This window comes from Schistocerca gregaria, chromosome 3 (assembly GCF_023897955.1).
Source record: "Schistocerca gregaria isolate iqSchGreg1 chromosome 3, iqSchGreg1.2, whole genome shotgun sequence".
NCBI classification, from domain to species: Eukaryota; Metazoa; Arthropoda; class Insecta; order Orthoptera; family Acrididae; genus Schistocerca; species Schistocerca gregaria.
The window spans coordinates 442,738,930-442,763,412 of NC_064922.1; the positions used below are offsets into that span (position 1 = coordinate 442,738,930).

At 42.1% G+C, this 24,483-nt stretch overlaps 1 protein-coding gene across 2 annotated transcripts in view; it reads right to left on the reverse strand.

Moving 5' to 3' along the window:
- Positions 1-24,483, reverse strand: part of LOC126355137 (UNC93-like protein) — a 980,883-nt gene that overhangs the window by 596,180 nt on the left and 360,220 nt on the right. Inside the window, exon 6 of one of the 2 annotated variants that reach the window (XM_050005323.1) lies at positions 7,211-7,478. The exons of the other annotated variant lie outside the window; for it this stretch is intronic. Coding sequence (XP_049861280.1) covers positions 7,211-7,478 — 268 coding nt within the window. The remainder of the gene's footprint in view (positions 1-7,210; positions 7,479-24,483) is intronic. 2 annotated transcript variants of the gene reach the window in all.

The window sequence follows — 24,483 nt, forward strand, 5'->3', positions numbered from 1 at the left end:
ATGCGATCCGAAGTACGTAGAACTGTACGCCTTGTTTATAATTTCTTGCTGGTATACAAGTTCACACAAGGCGGGATGTATTTGATAGTACAAAACAGAATGACCAGTTTCTTTTGAAAGTTCAAAGCGAGCTTAATTTATGAGTATGGAATATAAACTGAAATTTTTGAAAACAAAACAACATTTCGTTTATGAAGATGGTGACTAACTTTTTATAATTTCTGTTTATTTGTTGGTTTAATTGTTGACACCATTACTATTTTATGAAACATTCTTAACTGGTTTCAGACACATTTCCATCTTCAGATGCTCAGACTGAAATTTAGGATAGAAATATTCTTACATTGTCAACAGATAAACATTGGTCACTAAATGCTCCTCTCAGCGTCTACAGATGGTCAACGTGGCTGAATCCGATTAAGGCTGTGTCATAAAAAAGTAATTGTGTCAACAAGTAAACAGAAATAATAAAATGTATTGTGTTCGGAAGTCTTCTATGATAGTAATTAGTTGAAGTACAGCCTTGGGAGGAAATGATATTTAGACCATGAACAGTTCAGGCAGAAAGAGAATAGAAGCTTCGGAATTACGGTGTTGTAGAATAACACTGAAGATTAGATGATACAGGATGACTGTAATCAAACTTTTTCTAGCTGAGTCAATGTAGATGGAAGGACATTTACTTTAAGGGTACCTAACTAGACAGAACTGATATTCAGATTGTGTGGTGCAGGATTATCACTCTTGGTAATTTTAGTGTCATGACTTGCCGTTAGGCGCTGTTGCTGATACCGCGACGTAAGGTTGAAACACAAACATCAGTGTACATTATAGTTGCAGACATTCAACATGGGTCTGGACAAGTTGGGCAGGGCTTTTCTCGGAAAGGCGTCTTATCAAGACAGCAGAAATACTGCTGCTAGTCTTCGCGAGTCTCGATGCATCAAAGGAATACAGAGAAGTCCTCTTTCGCGCCGGGGTCGAAGAACATGCTTCTAAAGTCTGAATTAACTGGCCATTTGGGAATTGCTCCTGCGATTGACCAGCGCAAAATTGTGTCACAGATTGTTCAAGAAGTTACCGCTGTCATGGCTGAGAATAAAGGACAGAAAGTAAGATCTTGAACCAGTGACACCGCAAATGGAAACAACGTGGTTGACCGTTCGAACAAGAATTGTGAAACGGTATGTCTAATGCGGTTCTAGGCTGTCGTGGATGGAGATGGTCATCACATTAAGCAATGTTTGTGACCTGAAGCAGGAACATGATACCCGATTAGCAAATGCCATCCTGTCATGTGGAAATTAAAATGCGTTTGTATGAATGGTTTATTCGCTATTACTCTTCCACATGTCCCAAGAAAATAATGTTTCCCAAAAGTTTCACTGTCATACGGTCACTCATTTTTCATAACCTCCATTTCAAGGAGCGAAAGTTTAATTTCAACCACAGGTTATAACTACTGGAAAAGTGGTGCATCTAACTGGAAAGAAATGGCGATTATGGCGTATAAGGGTCGAAAGAACGGATCGGTCAATATTACACATTGTGAAGAAAGAAGGGACCAATTTCGCAATGTAAGGAAGTTGAGAAGGGGGGATGGGAAGAGGAGAAATTGTAGAGGGAGAGCAAGACTTGAGTACAGTGAGCATGTTCGAACAGATGTAGGTTGCAGTAACTAGGCAGGGAGAAAGACTCAAACAGAATAAACTTGCCCCGATGGTTACAACAAAGCGGTCTTTTGACTGAAGATACTCTGTTTCCTTTGGTTCATGACACCGGTCAGCGATACTTCTGAAAATGTACAAGATGGTTCAAAACAGAGAGAAGAGGTTTCAGTTGTTTACGGCAGACTAACTATGAAAGATAGCAACACCTTGTGCTTGTCACTGGACAGAGACGAGTTTAATGTTTTGACATAGCTGCACTGTTGTTTGTAGGAACATGGCGACCAAACGACAAGTGACACCGTGCGATTTACAGTCCATTATTGAAGTGTAATGTGCATTCCGCCGTCGAGTCAATAAGAAGCCGCCTCTGCACATGCATTTTATGACTGGCATAAAACTGCTTGGAAGCTCGTTGCATATGCAGAGGAAGAGCACTGGTCGGCCACGCACGTCTGATGAAAATGTCTGTTAAAATGAATACAAGATGCGTTCACACGAAGTCGTGGGAAGTCTACACGAAGTTGCACTTCCTGAAACAATGGTGTGACTTCTTACTAAACGACATCTGCTTATGAAGCCCTACAAGTTTCAGTCACTGCAGCAATTATTGCTTGCTAGGGACCATAACAGAAGGAACGAATTTTGCACTTCAGTTCTCCAGGATATAGCAGATGACCCTTTTTCCGACCGACTCATCTTTCCGGACGGATCGACGTTTGATCTGTCTTGTAAAGCAGAGCACCATAATGTAAGAATATGGGTCCAGAAGAAGTTCAACTTCCTCAAAAAATGGTGTGGTTTCTCCGGAAACTACGCATGCATATTGAGAGGGAACAGTTTGTTCCGTGTCATTACAATTAGTTTTTGTTGCATTATATCGAATATACGTTCAACATTTTTTTAGTTTAAATAGTGGGATATCTCGGGTGAAGAAGTGGACTACCTGTTTATTTAATTCAATTCATAATTACATAAAAGCACTTCCTTTTCCTAATCCTTCTACGTTGCCTTGGGTTGAGTAAGTTTGGGTTTTGTATGAAGAGTTCGTCTGCTGGCAGTACCAAGGCAGAGATGTGGTCACCCTGTAGGTCGAGTAGTGTCAACCTAAGCCTGGAGTAAAGACAGAGATGATGGGGGGTAGTCTGGGGTTGGTAACATGTCCCCCTCCCCTCCATGTAAGGGATCGGTCATTGCGGGCCGCCTTGATGGTCACTGTTGGGGTAGCGACTGAACTGAGATGACAGAATCGAGGGCAATCTCCGTCTTTGCCGCCAATTTCATCGTGGGGTGAGGTATTAATGTTTTACACTGCTAATAATCCGCTCTTTCTCTGGATTGAAATAGTTAGCGTGTCGTTACGGCCATTCATTCATTTTTGTTGCTGTTGAAATGTTGCCTTTTTTTCAGAGGCGACCATGGCTGCTCGCGTTATCCCTTTATAATGATGCAGTCACTTAGTGCCTTCAGCACCCGAGAGCAGCAATAGCTCTAAAAAAATGTATAGATTAAGTTTTAGAAGTAGCATTTTTTGCAATGTTAAAGTAACCTCGACCTCACCCCGCCTAGTTAACACGTTGTCGTAACGGCTGTTGGGTAATTTGGATGACGATTCCATGTGAAACCTGGTAGGAGAGGCGTGTGTGACGTACTTAGGGTTCTAAGCTTGTGACGTAAAATTTTTCTAGGCCATCTCATAAATTTTGTTCACGGTTCCATTTAACCGCCATTTGCAAGCAGCACGTCCTAACTACTTTGATAAAGAATAGGTTGATCGTGTGAATGATTGTATAGTATGGAAAGCAAGAAAGCACAGAGGGGTGAGTACAAAGAAATCACCTGTTGGTATCGGTAACCCACGTGGTGCCAAATAGCACTACCAGCGAGCTAACAGTTCGTTCTTAAAAATTAGTTAAGCTGAGGATGCTTACGTTTGCTGTTAATTGATTATTTGTGTGTGCCGTATTTCACAGGATGTTTTATTTTTTTAAGAATTTGCTTTCTTTTGTGAATATGGGAGATGTTTGTGTCTGCTTTGTTCCCCCGTTTTTCCGCCAAAGAGAATTTTTCTGATCGGTCCTAGTAGTAATCTTGGGGGCGAATTTCGATCACTGTCCCGGCAGACGGAATTCAGTGCGAGACAAAACAAGAAGATATTTGACTTGTCTTTGTTTACTGCAATTATTAAATTAGTAAAGTTTTGGGGAACACAGATAATAAATGTCATATTAAGTTTGTAAAATTTCTGGGACCTGGACAATAAATGACCTGTAAACTGGATGTCATGGATTTAGTGGTCAGTACAAACACCAGTGCTCTGTCGAGGGCAAAGTCATGAATTTAATGATCATTACAAACACCAGCCCTGTGTAGAGAGCAATGTTACCAACAAAGTGGTGTCCTTGTAGATCATGATAGAGCGTGGCCTTTACTGACTTGCCCACTTGGTTGTTTGGGCCGTCCCCCGCGTTATCCGCTGCGCAATGTTAACATAATAATCATCAGGTCATTTAAATAAACTTCGGGACGACCCCTTAAATTCAATACTTCCGAGCAATGTATCAAGCGGGGAAGCACGTGTCAATGATGTAACTTGGCCACACACACGTCCAGCACACTGTAGCATAGATAGAAGGAAACAGAATAAGCGAGATACGAAAAGGTAACGATGCATAACTAAACAAAAGGAACCTTCCAATATTACGACTTCAATATGAAGTTGCAGTTACAGCAGCGATTGGTCCGTCCCGGGTAGCATAACACAAGGTACGAATTTTGCACTTCACTTCCCCTGGATATGGCAAAGGATATTTTTCCGAACTACTCATCTTTCCCTGCGAATCAGTATGAAAAGCACAAATATATCGCTGACTGGTATCATGAATCAAAGGAAACAAAGTATATTATTACGAAATTACAATAAAATGAATACCCTTAGCTGCATACGGGCGTTGATGAAGGTCAACCGTGATAGTTGAAAATGTGTGCGCAGACAGGGATCTCCTGATTACATGGCAGACGCTCTATCCATATTTTTTTTCTACCATCACAGTAGCTAAGCGTGTTCGGTCAGAGGGCTGCTCGCACTCTGTAATAAAAAACTGAGTAAAGGAATCAACGATCAACTTGAACGGATGTTTTGTGACGTCCGTCCAGATCATACGCAACGAACAATACTGAACAAAATGAAGAAAAAAATCCATCTGAGCCACCGAGGACACAGCGGACAGTGCGACAGCCTCAGCCTCCGGTGAGACCCACATTCGCAACATATTACCCCGCACTATATTCATAGTGCCCGTGTCCATTTTACTAATTACTCGCGGCTTTAGTGCCGATTCCCGTAAGAGCTGGGGCACTGTTTGTGCATCTGCACAGAAGAACTTGGACAATGGCCGGTGAGCCTCAGTCCAAAGACTGCTTTGATGCAGCTCTCCAGGCAATTTTACTCTGACTGAGTCTCTTCATCGCTGTCTGATTATTGCAAGCTACCTCTATTCGATGTCTGGAAAAGTAAAATGCCACAGTGTAAAAATATGGGTGTCACAAAATCCTGGCGTTGTTGTCGAACATGAAAGAGACTCACCAATATAGACAGGTTTTTCTGTCGTTTCTGTTCACAAAGTTCATGGAGAAACTTTCTTTTTCTTTGCGGAGCAAAGTGTGAGAGGAATGTCATACCTGAACATGTTGCAAAATTGGTTGTTTCCTGAGCTTCACAAAAACTCCAGTTGTTCCATTTTTATCGATGACGGCGCCCCATCTCACTTTACGCCGTTAGCTTAACAACACCATCCTGTAATTCTGAATTGGAAGAAGAGGACAACAAGATCTTCCAAAATGATATTTTCACTCAGCAGCGGAGTGTGCGCTGATATGAAACTTCCTGGCAGATTAAAACTGTGTGCCGGACCGAGACTCGAACTCGGGACCTTTGCCTTTCGTGGGCGAGTCCTCTACCATCTGAGCTAACCACCCACGACTGACGCCCCGTCCTCACAGCTTTACTTCTGCCAGTAACTCGTCTCCTACCTTTCAAACTTTACAGAAGCTCTCCTGCGAAAGCATGCAGAGCTAACACTCCAGTAAGAAAGGATACTGCAGAGACATGGCTTAGCCATAGCCTGGGGGGATGTTTCCAGAATGAGATTTTCACTCCGCAGCGTTGTGTGCGCTGATATGAAACTTCCTGGCAGATTAAAACTGTGTGCCGGACCGAGACCCAAACTCGGGACCTCGCGGGCAAGTGCTCTACCATCTGAGCTACCCAAGCACGTCTCACGCCCCGTCCTCACAGCTTTACTTCTGCCAGTACCTCGTCTCCTACCTTCCAAGCTTTACAGAAGATATCCTGCGATAGCATGCAGAGCTAACACTCCTGTAAGAAAGGATACTGCAGAGACATGGCTTAGCCATAGCCTGGGGGGATGTTTCCAGAATGAGATTTTCACTCTGCAGCGTTGTGCGCGGTGATATGAAACTTGCTGGCAGATTAAAACTGTGTGCCGGTGCGGCACATAATTTGCTCTGTCCCACCTACTCTTTAAGAGCTGTTGAAGCTATCGATTCTATAAACGAGGACCTGTAGATTTGATTCGTGTGTAGCATAAAATTGACTACAATTTAGATATTTGTCGAGCAACGCACAGTGCTCCTGTGGGTGTATTCTGTAGTGTGAGTAAGATTGCAAGACTTTTAATATTCGTCTTTCCAGTGACATGCGCAGAGTGTTTCAGCCATTCACATTTGGTTGTTGCTGTGGTCTTCAGTCCTGAGACTGATTTGATGCAGCTCTCCATGCTACTCTAATCTGTGCACGCTTCTTCATCTCCCAGTACCTACTGCAGGCTACATCCGTCTGGATCTGCTTAATGTATTCATCTCTTGGTTTCCCTCTTCGATTTTTACCCTCCACGCTGCACTACACTGGTGATCCCTCGATGTCGCAGAACATGTCCTACCAACCGGTACCTTCTTCTTGTCAAGTTGTGCCACAAGCTCCTCTTCTTCCAAATTCTATTCAATACCTTCTCATTAGTTATGCGATCTACCCATCTAATCTTCAACATTCTTCTGCAGCACCACATTTCGAAAGCTTCCATTCTCTTCTTGTCCAAACTATTTATCGTCCATGTTTCACTTCCATACATGGCTACACTCCATACAAATACTTTCAGAAACGACTTCCTGACATTTAAATCTATACTCGAAGTTAACAAATTTCTCTTCTTCAGAAACGCTTTCCTTGCCATTGCCAACCTACATTTTATATCCTCTCTACTTCGACCATCATCAGTTATTTTGCTCCCCAAATAGCAAACCTCCGTTAGTACTTGAAGTGTCTCATTTCCTAATCTAATTCCCTCAGCATCACCCGACTTAATTCGACTACATTCCGTTATTCTCGTTTTGCTTTTGTTGATGTTCATCGTACACCCTCCTTTCAAGACACTATCCATTCCGTTCAGCTGCTCTTGCACACACTCACTCTCACGTTTTATACACCCCGTGTGCTTCTTTACTGGGGGAGCGCTGTGCGTTACCGTTGATCTGCGCGAGCCAGACGCCGTCGCAGGCTCCCCAGACGCCGGACAGCACGAAGTAGACGGCGCGGTCGTCGGCGTGCGGCCGCCACGCCAGCAGCGCCGCCAGCAGGCCGGCGTGCAGCGCGGCCGCGGCGCACACCACGGGCAGCCGGCCCGTCGCCTTCACCAGCCAGCTGGCGCCCAGCGCCGACGCAGAGTTGCACGCGCCGTAGCAGATCATCACCCAGCCGATGTTCTCCACGCCCCACGCGCACGTCACGTACGACTGCAACATAGCGCGGCTCCGCTGCAGCCTTTTTTTTTTTTTTGGTCGTGGCGGTGGTGGTGGGGCGTGGGAGGGGGGGGGGGGGAGTTGGGATCATCAGTATTCTGACTGGTCTGATGCTTCCTCTCCTGTTCCTACCTCTTCATCTCAGAGTAGCACTTGCGATTACGGTTAACCTGCGAGTAAGTTGGAGCTTCCAAGTAGCGCGCTTACCCCGGTTATCCACAATGCTATCAATCACAGGGCGCGATCAGCAAACTAATGGGCCGGGCTTTTCACAAATTTGAACAAACTTTAAGTCTCCTATAGCGAACGATGTTATGTTACAGTATACATTATGAGTCAGCTGCCCCTACACACAGCTTTTGTGCGACTTGCGACGCCTGCAGTACGACCGCACGGGATTTTCGTATTCTCTCACACGCTGCATGCAAACCATTAACCCTACAGAAAAAAAATGAGCATAACTTTTTTTAGGAAATTTCATGGAGTTAAAGTTTGCACTGGGATATATTTTAGATGAATGCCACGGATTCCGATATTGTCAAGAAAAAATCATTTGAAGATCATTTTCAAAGATTCATCTAGAATAAATTGAAAAAGATGGCTTCCTGTTTTTTTGTTTGTTTTATTTCTGGGTAATAATTTGCGTGTAGTAGGCGAGAAAATATTACAATCTCGTGTGTGGTTTTTGAAAATCATGGCCTCCATCGATAATGTCTTCCACTATAAAATTTAACTACATTAAATTTCCTACAAGAAAAGGCCTGTTCATTTGTCTTTGTGGGTATAATAGATTGCTTGTAGCGGGCGAGAAAATATGACAATTTCGTGTATGGTTTTTTAAGGCGTTGCAACCTAATATCGCCTACAAGAAGGGTGTTGTTCATTTGTTTTGGTAGGACTGATAATTTCCATGAGGGTCCTGTTCATTTATTTTGATTGGACTAATAGTTTGCGTGTAGTGAACGATAGGATAGGCAATGTCGGGTGTGGTTTCTTTCAAGGCATTGCTACATTATATTACGTGCAAGAGGTGTGGGTAGGTGCTACTTCTTTGCGTGTAGCGGGCGAGAAAGTGCGACTTACCTACGGCATTCTAGTGTGCGGCTATTTTCAAGGCACTGCTACAATACATTGCCTACAAAACTTTGCGTGTAGTGGGCGAGGGCCATGCTTATATGTTTCGTTAGGTTTCATATTTTGTGAGTAGTAGGCGAAAAAAAGTGACAATGCCGCACGTTGTTTTTTAAAGCATTTTGGGTTGTACACCACACTCATTCGCTTCTTGCATCAAAATGTGGAAGAGAAACGCTTGCTAGTACACTCAGCGCTCAGCGCTCTTACACACGCAACATTATTCTTTGAATTACGAATTTTAAAAGCACACTGGAATGCAAAGGACACTTCTGTGCGAGACGCTGTAATTAGAGAGAGAGTCTTTGTAAAATCAGTGCAGTACTGTAAGCCACCACTACTGAAATTTTGATGTCAAGGACGTTTCATTCGTAAATACTACAGAACCATTACTAGAATTTGTTCGAATTTATGGAACAAAAGTGTTGTCTGAAGAATAAGAGTTGATTTATATGTAAAAAGGTACGTGTTGCAGGTTATTTTCATCTAAACCTGGATTCCTTATTACCAAGTACTAGGGCGTCTTATACATCGTCCATATTAATGCAGTCTGGGTTAATAGCATCAACCTGTTGACATGGTCAGTTTTATTTGCAAGAAGATTATTATTCTCTTCTAAATGGATTAATGAAATATATTTGACGATCTATCGTTCAGTTTTCCTTATTACATCCTTAAGGATTCTGGTTGATCCATAGCGACAGAGTAGTGGCCTTACATATAGTTTCAGCTTTCGCCGAGGACTAGCAGCTTTATTGACGAGCATCCAATTAGATTCATCAGGTTGTTGTATAACCACTGCCTTATTCAATGTTTGGTAGAGAATTTTAGACCGTTCAGTACACTACTCTCAAGAAGAAGAAATTGCTGTTCTAACAAGTAGCATTCAGAACTTTCCAGCATTTGTTACGTTTCTGATGTAGTTCAGTCCTTAAGCGAAGAAGTTTAATTAAGATTCTCTAGCTGGCAATTAATACTTCTCATGAGGGTAAAGTCAACTAGTACAAAGTTATTTCAAATTAGCGTCCTTCTCTGTGCTATCATTCCTTTCGCTATAGGTATTGTAGTATAGCAGCATTACACTTTTATGTAAACATATACCAGTGAGAAGTGTCAGCCTGGGGCTGCACTGCCTCCTTCCATATTTAATCCATTCGTTCATGCTGATGCGCTAATTCCGAAACAAGTGGATTATGCTTGTTATTTTAAACAGTTTTTTGGAATTTATGAGTGGTTTCGTGACGCATTCGCAGTTTCTTTCATCTCTTCCCTCTAGTTTATACTACTCTCAAGTGCATGTAGTGTATGCTTTTTTAGCAATGCTAACTGTATATTAATTTTGTACTGTGTAAGCTGTGAGAACAAATGGAAGGGGGAACTACGTCATAGTTTACCAAATTGTCGTACCAAAGCGGACATTTGTAATGCAGCAGGGGTTTGGCGACTCAGGGACAACACCCATGGCCAAGATCTGCATTAGCTATAGACCACGAGAGGACAACATGGACGTAGTGGAGCCAGGCGAACCCGTAGATTTTTCTGGAATAAAAGATAAAAATGTATTAGTTTTCATGGTGTATGAGAGGCACTGTTGGAGAAGATGAGCGTAGGGGCACCTGGGATATTGATCCAGCGATTATCGTTTCGTAGCGGGGAACAGCCTAGAGGCGATCTTGGATACCAGTCAACAGATTTACGTCACACGTAACACCACATTTCAGAAGTTTTCTGAGAACAACGAATGGCTAATGACGAGATTAGAAGGGACGGGAGTGAAAGGGCAGATATCAGGAAAAGGTGTTGATGGGAGTCGCCAGTTATAACAAGAATATAAGGCTGAAGGCCATGAATTAGATTGGATTTTCTGTCATATCAAAGTTATCTATTGGTCACACAATTAGCGCGGATTTTATGTGTGAGTATCAAGAGTGCAAAGCCTTTTAGGAGCTGGAATTCATTGGAAGTCCTAAATCGTATACATCATATTAGCAGTATAAGAGTTTCACTGAATAATTTGTTTGATTAATGGTGAAAAGCTGTAACAGTATGATAAGTGGCAGTTTTGTGTGTGATATTGGATACAGACTACACTTTTCTGAGAGCACGTATGAAGGAGGTTCTCTGGATCCCAAAGTTTATATTGCTGTGATATAGTCAGCGCATGTAAGAGAGAGACTTCAGTACTGACCATGACTGGAAGCAGAAATGTGTACTTGTGTGGATGCCTGATTTCAGAATGCTGTTCCTGCAACTTGGCATGTATTAAAAAAGATAATACATGATAGCTTTGCGGAAAGTGATTAGTATGTTTACAGAACGTTTCATGTTTTACCCTCTAAATTTGGTAACCCACACTGTTAGACATTTTGGTACTATTGTTTCAGTACATTGTAAACGGATGAACTCAGAAAAGAAATACACCACTCCACATTTTATTTTTAAATTCTGATTAAGAATTTAGTTTAAAGAAATAATTCTCATGAAAGTTTTGTTTAAGAGCTAACTTTGTAAGAAATTTTGTTTATTTTCAAATTATAACAAACTGTTAATAACATTTTCCAATTTTAAAGGAGTTTTCATATCTTTTAAGTTCTGCTAATGAATATAAATATGAAGTACAATTAGTTTTCGAATTATTCGACTTTGAGCCTCCACGTCCCACTAGCTATACAAAAGTCTTAAATGAGTTTGCGAGATCCACCTGCTAAATGTGTAACACTCCTGTATTGCAAATGGCAAGAAATATTTAAGTAATGGAAAAGCTTTGTGATTTATATCAGCTCGTAGTATTGGCATGCAGTTGCTAGGCATAGCTCAAGTTTCTGCCGTCACACAGGTAAGGCAAAGCTATTATTAGGGCCAAAACAAAACATTGTTTTTTAAACTTATGGGACAATGGTTGTCTAACTAGAATACATTCAGTGAAACAATAAGTGATTTGAAGCACTTTCTGATGTTATTTAATTCAGTGGCTGTGTAACTGTTTTGACTAGAGATCTAAATATTAAAGTTGTTCACATGGTGCATTTCCGATGCGTCGTGGTTCTAACGATTGCATATAATGTACATAATAATGTATATAGATTCTTCAAACATAGAAGCTTCATATATGGTACAATTAATAGTTACATACAACCACTAGTCAGCGTAAATTTACGTCATGTTCATATTCAAACTGAAGTCCAAATGTTCCACCGTGAAGAAAAATAAAGATTGCAGATTATAAGCGTTCCATTGAATATTAAAGATGAAAAGTCACACTTGAGTACAGAAGGTCAAACCACATAAAATTTAAACCTGTATACAAAAGTCTCTTTTGAAAAGTTACACTCAGACGTCCATTCTTATACGAAAGTAAATGCATAAAATTTGCTTAAACCGGAAAATACTTTTACTGAAAATGTTTTACCGTAGAATTTTTGGGAAAAATCATGGTTTTGGATATTCATTGTGATATATTCTCTCTCTTGCACTTGCTTTCCTGAGTAACCATTGTGTCTCATGGAGTATAACTGGTTTGACCCATGTTTACGATTTTAAAGGAAAGTTTGTTTTATTTCATTTTTCAACAAGCGCACCATCCAGGGGATGTTTCTTTGGCTATGTCATTGTCTATGGTCAACATCCATTCGTTGAAGTACGTTGGTGATCAGTGGACTAGTACACGGAAACGTGGTGACGTTTAATGGAGATTATCGATTCCGAAATAGTGTTGTTGCATGCGCGATGCATGAGATGTCAGTCCTGGGGCAGTCTGGTACGACCTAAACTGATGTTGACTGTGCTTCATGTGGATATAAGTCTGCGGTGTTTTATCACATGGATGGGAGCGTTAGGAAACGTGTAGAAGACACTCACCTCAATTTAGTATGCAGGCAGTCAAGCTGCTGTCCCGTCATGGTTTGTTTATCCGAATTTTGTTGATTCTGGGATTCGTTGAATGAATGGTTGTGTAAGGAGTTTGTTGTCATTTTTAAGGTATTGTCGAAATGTATAGGAGTGGCTGTCTGCTCAGAGAAACATCAGGATCTAGTTACTGTTTTGACCACAGCAATATACTTTGGGACCGTAATGAATGTGTTTATTCGTACTCATCAGAGTTGTGCCAGAATGCAGTTATATCTATATTGTCCACACCAGTCGGTGTGAGCTCCATGGGGATTAGGAGGATAACAGTTAGTTCTGTTATTAAGTAGGATCTTGCAGGGGCGGTAGTGTTCTTATTTGTAGGCAATATTCGTGCCCCGCAATGTTATGAGAGGAAGACCATCAGTTGCCTGCTAAGCAAAAATCTATCTAGAGAAACCGGAGGCAACTTCATTGTGAGTGATCGTACGTTGATTTAGTCTGCAATGTTCTTCATTCTGTTCGTAAGATATCACAATAATGTCATGAGGTTGAGAAAGGAGATGTTCACGGAAGGATCTATAGCTTGTGATGATAGGTACTGGAATAAAGTACCCGAGTTGTTGTGACCACTGCACAACATAGAAGGATGCCACAACAGCATGAGCAAAGAAGAAGGAAGTCAATGATATTTTTCGGTAACAATTAAGGAGGCAGAATTAATAGGTAACTCACTTCCAAATATGTTGTAAACATGACGTTATAAGAATTAATTCCGTGAGGTTTTCCGTTACTGTTATACTATTATGTGTACATTGCAGTCTAAGATGTAGTAAGTTTTACATGTTCTGAATATAATAAAGGAATAAATAGAGGGCTTAAGATCATTATGTGTATCGACTCAGTAAGGTGACCATTTCTCACCTGTGAGTGGACGACGTTGCGATAAGAAGAGGAAAGCATGAACATGTGTAAAAAAGGGACACTGCGTCGCAGGAGGAAGTTCAGTAGAGTAATTTAATGAAAGGAGAACTAGTGAAGGAGCTGCAGAACGAACAATATTAGGGCTTGTATCTACGATTTTACTATCGTTTTAAATGATAACCAGAGGGTTTATGAGACAGCCGGCCGTGGTGGTCTCGCGGTTCTAGGCGCGCAGTCCGGAACCGTGCGACTGCTACGGTCGCAGGTTCGAATCCTGCCTCGGGCATGGATGTGTGTGATGTCCTTAGGTTAGTTAGGTTTAAGTAGTTCTAAGTTCTAGGGGACTGATGACCACAGCAGTTGAGTCCCATAGTGCTCAGAGCCATTTGAACCATTTTTGTTTATGAGACAAATGACAGAAGCAATGTGTGTATAAAAAAGATTAATAGTTATTGATTCAGTACATAAAATTAGTGCTGATCACATTAAGGCCCAATGTAAATACTATTTAACTCACTGGTAAAACTTATTCGTTACTTATAATTGGAGAAGTGCTGTGAAGGGATGCTGTGGCAGACGTAATTAGATAAATGCGAATGGTCACTGATTTAGTGTTGCTATATTTGTCAAATAGATGTTACATGATGATTATGTTTATGTTGGCAAAAGCTGATTCATTAGGAATAATGATGAAAAATTAACATTTTATACTATTTTGTAATTAGAAATTAACTATTGTGGAAGAGTACCAGGAGGCGAGAGAAGCGACAATTAGGCGACACTGGCAGTAGAGCAGGAACCGCTACTATGAGGCAGGTGGTATGAGGTAGAAGATGACGTGATTGCGCTAACGGCGCATGGCAGCTCGATACTGTGAGGTTGTGCGGTAAAAGCTGGTCTGGAGTCACCAGCTGGCTGCTCCATGGAAAAGTGAATTTAACTGAGCGCCAGACTTGATGCCTATCCTCAGCACTCCAACATGAGGGCAGCCTTGGCGCAGCACCATTTTGTCTGACTAGAAGGTAGCTGGTGATGAGATTAGATGGGTCTCCTCTTCACTGGTGCCTTCTGTGACCTTGAGGCCATGGTGAGGCTCTCCGGCGTTGGTGGATGTGTGATATGAAGCAGCTGGAGTGGAGACGACTTGCAGAGGCAGTGTACATGATGTGTCCTGTTCCTGATTTATGAAATCTCAGAGCGAAGACAAATAATCTGTTGTATGACAGGTTAACCGCCAAGCTATCCGATCCTCAATAGAATTAATTTATCCTTGTAAGAATCACTATAATGAGTATATCACCACACACAAATCAGTGCTACTTAAACCAGGGTTATCTTTCTCTTCTTGTGAGAACGACAATCACGTGCCACATATCACGCAAAACGGTAATGCACGGATAATGCCAAACCATTTTCTCAACGAGAGAGTCCACATCTGTACAGATACTGAGAGTGTGTTATTTTACTGTGCTCACGCCTCTATTTTCACTTCATGAGAAGTTTTCTAGAGCACTTTCCTATAAACAACGATCTGTACACACCATGAAGCTGCCTTTCTCTCTACAAGAATTATTCTCGCTCTTGGACAACAACAAAAGCAGTTGTATTAACTCATCTCAATCCACCCACAATATTCTCAGACAGTTGCTATAGGAAACATGGCCACGCATGTCTAAAATGCATCAGTCTCCACATGAAAGTACCTTAATGCACTCCATTCGCAAGAAAATCCACTCATATCACTGATGGGGCAGAAGACATGGTCGTCACGGGAAGGACATTTGCGAACAGACTTCACTCCGTCTGTGCAGTGATCAGTGAGTGTCAGAGCCCATAAACAAATAGCTGTGTCGTTAACTGATTAAAAACACTGTTTTCACTCACATTAATTAGAATAAAAAGTGTTCAGTGCTAGGATTGTGTTCTGATATCTTTTATATTACGGTTTCGATACACCTTAGGTATATATTATTCAGGTGCTGTACTATACTATCATGTGAATTTCACTAGAGATCATCATCGTTAGAGATCATCATCATCATCATGAGTTCAAAAAAATATATTTACGGGTTTTGTTAGATTATATTTTGGCCTGAACGATAACTAATGTTTTGTTTTACACATGATTCAATTACATGTGGTATTTTTTGTTATGTAGATTGCTTTAGTGCGTGTATGTTCTAGCAGTTGGCTAGTGCAATTACGTCCTATACTTTTATTGTTTATGGTAGCAATTTTCTCTCTATTCATTTTCATTTACTGTGTGTTAGCCAATATCATGCATTCTGTTTATGTGTTTTAAATATGAATACTCTCGGTCGATGTTGGCTATTCATCCTACGGACAGTGTATTTCGGTAGGCGTTGTGAATATAAGTAGAAGTAATAGAATGCTGTTTAACGTCTCACACACAATACAATTATAAAATATCGAATTAAAACACCTTCAGCCGTCTAAATTTTCAGTTGTTTTATTTAAGCAACCATTTCCAGAGCCATGTTACGCCATCTCCAGCTCCCCTAACCAACGTGTAGAAATAATCCTACCTCTGGTCCAGGCAAAATAAGGAGCAGCAGCATCCAGTGACTGGCATCCGTAGATTTCTTCTTGACACAGCGAAAGATTGGATCATCTCTAACCGTCGGAAAGTGATGATGAAAGAGACTGCCTTGTGAAGAATGCTATCCCCCATTTTGACTGGACCAAAGATAGGATTCTTCCTACACGTCGGTTAGGAGGCCCGAAGGTGGCGTAATGCAGCTCTGAAACCGGTTGGTCAAACAAAATAGCAATTGGTAATTTAAACTGCTCAAGGTGTTTTGATTCGACATTTTACGTGTTTGTGATGTTATACACGTTCGAGGGAATCGATGAATAGTCACGCGATCCATCTGCACTTTCACTTAACTGCTTCCTTTTAATTTGTATTAGACTCAAGTGTGTATGGTGCATGTTTTCAGCAACGCCATCTGGACGCTAGTTTTGTGGTTCTGTGTGAACAGGTGGCAACAAGTGGTAGGTGGAAACTGATCACGATTTACAGTGTGGCCGTCCCAAAGGGGAGATTTCTAGTGCAGCAGGGGTTCATAGGCCCATAGTCAAAATCTCTGGCCGAGTGCTACATTTGCAGGCACCGGGATGACAATGTATGCGGGGTGACCGAGATGAGCGAGGGAGTAGTGTCTGTGGATACAGGGCTTTCTCAACAATTGGAGATACAGACGATGCTAGTGTTTCTGCCGGGCCATGTAATGTTTATCAGAGCACCCCTCCAGCTGTTGAAAACACGACAGCAGTTCATCGCCAAGACGGTGAGTTGCTGGAGTGCTGACTAAAAATTTTTCCGCCGAGATAGTATCTCTCTTTGTTGTGAGAGAAGTACTAGCCATTTTGAGCTAGGGTTTGTTTACTGTTTTTTGAAAACAGAAGGTGCAAGTCTGGTACCGAACTTGGGAAAAGATTTGAGCGCTCGCTTTCCCGAATGTGGGGCCGGCCGCTGTGGCCGAGCGATTCTAGGCGCTTCGATCTGGAACCGCGCTGCTGCTACGGTCGCAAGTTCGAATCCTACCTCGGGTATGGATGTGTATGATGTCCTTAGGTTAGTTAGGTTTAATAGTTCTAAGTCTAGGGGACTGATCACCTCAGATGTTAAGTCCTTTAGCGCTCAGGGCCATTTGAAACTTTTTTTTCTCCGTATGTGGGAGCTTAGACCACTGGTATATTATGAAAGTTTCCGTAGGTAGGAAATGCCTCTTTGTTATTAAACGATCCTTTGGAAAGAAGCTCGCCCGGAATTTAGAAAATTATACGCTGATGACCTGCAGAGAGACATTTGAAACAAGGAAAGTCTGGCTGTTTTGTCATTGTTTGGACTCATCCTGTTGCAGCGATTCCCGTCTTGCTGCGACACCTTTCGGCATAAAACTGCAGCACGGCATTTCAAGAATGAGATGAAGTCAGAGTGCGACTGGACCGTGAATTGCGTTCAGTCTGTAATCGCCATTCCAAACGTATGACTGCTCACGTGGCTCACCAGCGATTAACTGGCCAAAGTCTGCTATATGGGTCTATGTATCGCACTGTGGTCAGGTTCGAGTAACTTCTCACAAAACTAGTTACTACTGGTTATTCTGTGGTTGTCTATCAAATCCATATGGTCGTCCTTTACCAGTATGGCCTTGCCACACTTATACCTGCATCATACTTATTAACTGTATCAAGGTTTGTACGTGATGTGGTCTCACTACTCCGTCAGATTTTCAGATATGATGTTATTGTACCTTGTTGACTTCATGTCAATACATGCAGGGGAAATACATGTTGCAATTTTACTGTACCCTGAGTTTAAGTATTTGGAAATGCTATCTCATTTCATTTTAAGTACTGTTAATGTTGGACACGTTCCATCTCGACAAATGGCACAGAAATAAAAATAAACTTGTGTTAAATTCATTTTTGCGGCCTTAATGTCTGCAGTTCGTTTATAATTACTCAAAGTATTTTAAACCCGTCTTGGAAACTGCAAGAACAAGCATGTTATCGCCGCTCCCACCAACTCACGAATAAAATCTTGAACTGCATGACTACACATTTATTTCTCTTAACAATTAAATAAATACACAGCAACACAGTTTAACTACGCAACACACATACGAAGAATCGAAGAAGAAGAGTTTAGATCAAAGAAAAGACTAACGGCGAAGTTAAAAAAACTACACAAAATTCACGAGTCATATGTGGCCATACAGAGACAGACAGCGAATAGTAACGCTATATTGTCGTGTGTTTGAATTTAAAAAAATGCATAGATCCCACAAAGCAAATGGGAATAGGCGGAAATCAACAGAAATAACTCAAAAATGCGCAAGCAGATGTTGTTTTTCGATGTAAGCGGAAACCAGGCGTAAAATATCGTAAGCTCAACATATTTTGTGACGAACTGTGTTTCGATCTAGAAAGAAATGGAGTTTAAGATTCTTTCATTAAGCTGTTGATGTTCTATTTCAATGAAGCGAAACGCGTTTGACGAGAAAACCACGCATTTCCTTGTAGGTGCAAAGACGGAATTGAAATACCTTCATTAAATTTGTGTTAGCCTCGACAATGTAAGACAGTTTTTATGAACAAATTAGCGAACCAGGCAACGTCTCACAATTGCAAAATATCGTATGTATTGGATTGGATGTGCATCCTGAACTCCTTCTAGGTCCTCTTTCTGTCACTCTCCTTTTCCCCCCTCCCTTTGTCCGCCTCCTCTTCCTCCCTCTATCTCTGTGCATCACCCTTCCCCCGTTCCCTGTACATTCTTCTCCTGTCTCATCTCTCTGCCCAAACCCATCTTCCCTTTCTTCATATCCATTTCCTTCCACGTTCTCTTCAATCTCCGCCTCCCCACTGTCTCTGGCCTTATTGTTATTGCAAACGGAATCTTGATTAGGAACAGAAGTCAAAATGAATGGGTTACTCGTTTGGAAACATTTGTACACAGTGTACGAGACCTGTGAGGTTAGTGGCTCATAATGACAGTATTTGGCATGATTTTAACCTGTAAACGGTAGGATTATAAAGTTATCCATAAAGACAATTTAATGTTAAAAATGACTGCACATTTTGGCAGCATTTACCTTACTTTTCGCAGCACAGCTTAGCGTGCTTTTTCTCGCAGCCGGAGTAACAGAAAGTGGAAGTGATATTCGATTTGTCTCTAAGCTCTACGTCAGCCTCAGTGAACTTAGAATCATGTAGTTTGGTTGAGTAGGGTTGCGTGTTCAGTCAACGATGTCTCGGCGACTTACTGGTGGCACTTTCTCGAGAGAATTAGACCAAAAACTGAAATCAACCGAATGTTTGCAGCACACCAAATAACCACGAACTGACTTCAATCTAATCTTTTTGCAACATAGCAAAGATATGATAACCACAAATAACACACTGAAATATAGCTTTAAATGTATTCTCTTTCGCAAAATATTGATATTCATTTCACATTTTGTTGTTGTTATAAAACATGCGACAGCAGAACTGTCAAACTGAACGCCACACCTTTTTGATGAAAACATGCGACGGCAGAACTGTCTTACCAACCGTTACATTTCTTTCTCTGAGATTTTCATACAAAAATACGATCTAAATTCACGACTTTTCCAGTGGATTTCCCAGAAATGTTGCTTTCATACAAACCTTGCCCTGACAGTTACGAAAGAAAAAAACTGTCAAATCTGTCGATTTGTACTAAAATGATGATCTTTCATACATATGGCAACTGATTTTTATTTATAAAGATGTGTTCAGAAGACCAATTCATGATGGAGTAATGGATAATTCCAAACATCGAGCAGATAATCTATCATGATCCTTCCATCTGAAACGGAGGCCGCCATAAAATTTTAATACAGTCGTGGAAATTGAAAAAAGAACACATTGACACCGGTATGTCAGACCCACCATACTTGCTCCGGACACCGCGAGAGGGCTGTACAAGCAATGATTACACGCACGGCACAGCGGCCACAGCAGGAACCGCGGTGTTGGCCGTCGAATGGCGCTAGCTGCGCAGCATTTGTCCACCGCCGCCGTCAGTGTCAGCCAGTTTGCCGTGGCATACGGAGCTCCATCGCAGTCTTTAACACTGGTAGCATGCTGCGACTGCGTGGACGTGAACCGTATGTGCAGTTGACGGACTTTGAGCGAGGGCGTATAGTGGGCATGCGGGAGGCCGGGTGGACGTACCGCCGAATTACTCAACACGTGGGGCGTGAGGTCTCCACAGTACATCAATGTTGTCGCCAGTGGTCGGCGGAAGGTGCACGTGCCCGTCGACCTGGGACCGGACCGCAGCGACGCACGGTTGCACGCCAAGACCGTAGGATCCTACGCAGTGCCGTAGGGGACCGCACCGCCACTTCCCAGCAAATTAGGGACACTGTTGCTCCTGGGGTATCGGCGAGGACCATTCGCGACAGTCTCCATGAAGCTGGGCTACGGTCCCGCACACCGTTACGCCGTCTTCCGCTCACGCCCTAAAATCGTGCAGCCCGCCTCCAGTGGTGTCGCGACAGGCGTGAATGGAGGGACGCATGGAGACGTGTCGTCTTCAGCGATGAGAGTCGCTTCTGCCTTGGCGCCAATGATGGTCGTATGCGTATTTGGCGCCGTGCAGGTGAGCGCCACAATCAGGACTGCATACGACCGAGGCACACAGGACCAACACCCGGCATCATGGTGTGGGGAGCGATCTCCTACACTGGCCGTACACCTCTGGTGATCGTCGAGGGGACACTGAATAGTGCACGGTACATCCAAACCGTCATCGAACCCATCGTTCTACCATTCCTAGACCGGCAAGGGAACTTGCTGTTCCAACAGGACAATGCACGTCCGCATGTATCCCGTGCCACCCAACGTGCTCTAGAAGGTGTAAGTCAGCTACGCTGGCCAGCAAGATCTCCGGATCTGTCCCCCCCATTGGGCATGTTTGGGACTGGATGAAGCGTCGTCTCACGTGGTCTGCACGTCCAGCACGAACGCTGGTCCAACTGAGGCGCCAGGTGGAAATGGCATTGCAATCCGTTCCACAGGACTAAATCCTGCATCTCTACGATCGTCTCCATGGGAGAATAGCAGCCTGCATTGCTGCGAAAGGTGGATATACACTGTACTAGTGCCGACATTGTGCATGCTCTGTTGCCTGTGTCTATGTGCCTGTGGTTCTTTCAGTGTGATCATGTGATGTATCTGACCCCAGGAATGTGTCAATAAAGTTTCCCCTTCCTGGGACAATGAATTCACGGTGTTCTTATTTCAATTTCCAGAAGTGTAGATGAACCCAGCTGGTTTTAAGGGCTGCAAATGAAATCGGTTAATGACGGCAGTAATGGTTTGTTAGTTTAATTGTTTCTCTTGTGGTCAGATGATTGCCCGATAATCGGACATATATTCACTGAACATTTCCATTAAATGTGTCTCTGTATCACAAACGTTAAGTTCACATACATTTTGACATTGCTGAAGATCAGTACCTCGTGCGGTTTTCTGCTGATTCGAAATGGTATGCTTAAGGACGTCAAAATGAATAGAGTGTAAATGGCCATTCATGTTGTAATACCTATGTAAATCACGTATTGATGGTAAGAACGGACTCAGTAAATCTTCAGTATGAGCCAAATGGGAAATATTTCACAGGGAGGAGACGTGACCTTATTCCGTTCCTGTGTGTTTAAAGAAAGGCTCCTAATTCGCAGATCGACCCGGTGCTTCCTGATTCATCTGCCGCAGCAGCGGCTGCAAATTTGTCACAATGGGATCCGGAAGCGATTTCCTCCTTTTCAGATCTTTTTCGGTCGGTTGAATCCTCCTAAATGAGTCACAATTAAATCTAGCAAGATATATGCCAGTAAACACACGTTGCACGGCTTATACAGTCCGATTCACACAGACTTCGGCTGAAAACAGTTTTCTGGTGAGACCTCATAGCACTGAAATTTTTAGCGGAATTACAAAAATTTCTTAAACTGAAATGTGCAATTGGAGGAAGTAAACGACAGAGGCAAGTAATTCTCTTATGTGTTGTTAAGTTTGTATTTTTCGGGAATCGGATTGTTGCATCTACTTTTCCTGAAAGAAAACTGCTTATTTAGAGTATGTTTCATATGTAGTTGCGGACAGTTTAATTCACCAGTACTACCCATTCGAAAGGTGCGTAACTATGATGGAGATCTGCTAAAAATGTTGTGTTGATTGATGCTATGGTGTCCACATAGCGGCTTTTATTGCATGTTACAGCAGTAGTGTAATACGGATACTGTCGATAGTGAGTGAACACCCTAAACTTGTTCTATAAACTTAATTACAATCAAAAAGCAGCTTACGTCAAATATATAACTGTAGGTATGACATGTTTGACATGGTACATTTACAAATTAAGCATAAAACGTGTTATCCAGGAAAGGAATGCAAATTATTTCATTGCTAGTCGAACATGTGAAGAAGCTAATGAGACATTTGCAGAAGTGATTAAAACTCAGTTAGTAGCTACCATTTCAGTTATGGACTGAAATATATTTTAGCAGAAGTAATGAGATACTGAAACGGGTAATATGTGCAAACTACTACATTGTGTAGGGTAGAATTGTGAGTATATATCGTTACTGAAGTATATAATTTCATAACTTGGGATTACAGCGGCGTGTAAATGAGGTTTTGCGTTGTTAGAAGTGAATGTTGTTTGTAAGTATATGAACTCTCACTGGAGCATAAAGAGGCACGGAACAAATAAAACGGTCGTTGTGCGCTGGTTGAAGCAGGCAACGTACCACTTGATGATTGTAAGAACCGGCCTTGCACTGACGAGCAGATTTACCCATCCAACCCTACTTTGAACAGCATATTAATCTCACTTTTCTTTCAGTTAATGAAAGACCAGTCAAAAATGACAGTATCGTTAAGTAACAGTTTGGCCAAGACTCGACGGCAAGACTTATCGGGCTTATAGTGCAACCACTGAACAGCTGAACGATAATGACGAAACGCTGTTGGGATCGCGAGAAGAAAATACGTGGGTCATACACTAATTTAACAAAAAAATGCGTAACAGACAAACACTGCAACGTCCAATGTAAGGAACTGAAACTTTTCGGCTATTCAAAATCTTGCGAGGAGAGATAGCCATTTGTTCAATTAATTTTAAGGCTAACACAATGTCTAAATTATGATGGCGCGTCCGTTCTAAGAAAGTGCTTTTGAAGAACAGCATTCTGCGATCAGATTTTCATTTTTGAAACATTTACAAACGTCCTAAACACACTTATATGAAGAAAACAATACGACTGTAGTTTTATGAACCGTGCGAGTATTTGATTGTGGGTGGAAAAGTTTAAAATTGTCCGCAATACGTAACCGACGAACACCGCTCCGCGTGTGCAGAATCAGTATCGGTACCAGCGTTGCAAAGTTTATCGACTCATTTATTTATGAATACCGGCAACGAATTTGCCGAACAACTGCTGAGCAATTTTGAGTCATTGTTGAAACCACTCAGTCTGTCATTCAAATGGAACTACCGTAAGACTTGTTCGAGTTGGATTGTGATAGAGTTTACTGTCCACCTCAACAAACAGAGATTTCGCATCTGCATTAAGCTCAAATATCCTTTCCGACACGAAGGTGATGGACCTTACAATATGATTTTCGCTTTTAATGAAGCGTGGATACATCATTTTGAGTCATATTCCAGGCGTCATAGCATACAGTGGAGGCAATTTGCATCTCCTGTCCATAAAAAACTAAAAACCTAACTATCGACTGGTAGAAGCATATTCACCGTCGTTTCGAGTGCTCATATTAGGTTTTCTGTGAATTTGTGGAGGGACAACGCGCTAACAACCGATACTGCTCAGACATACGGAGCGAGGTCACGAGGTTGTTAGCACATTAGACTCGCACTCCAGAGGACGACGGCTCAAATCCCCGTCTGACCATTTCCCATGATTTCCCTAAGTCGCTCCAGGCAAATTCCGGCACTTCTTCTTTCAAAGGGACACGCCCGATATCCTTCCCATCCTTTCGTCGCAATACGAGCTTGTGCTCCGTCTCTTATGACCTAGCTCTTCGAGGGAACATTTAATCCCGCTTCTACTACTCAGACATGACTGAGAACAAAGTCAAGCAAGTGCTGGGGAAGAAATGCCGGGCTTTGCAGAGAACGGTGGGATTCTTCTTCAAGACAACGTTTGACCTGATACTGCACATGCGTCTTCGTGTTATAACCCAATAATCAGAAAAGTTGCTTTTAATACGCTCCTTTCACTTTGCATACATGTATGGCATTGCTCTAATGATTTATGTTTATGTTACTGTTATTATTTTACTGAATGTTACCAATTTGTGACTATTTTAGGGCGTGCTGTATGTGTTACGTGAAAACCCCTAAAGATTCATGATTCAAACAAACTGATTTAACATTCTATATCGTTAGCCTTCATGTCTACATACTTTGTTCTCACCATTGTTACCCTGGCGACAAACGCATTTCCTCCAACGACAGACCAGTTTGTTGTTACCGTCATTGTACCATATTTGATTTTGTTGACGGAGCAACAAC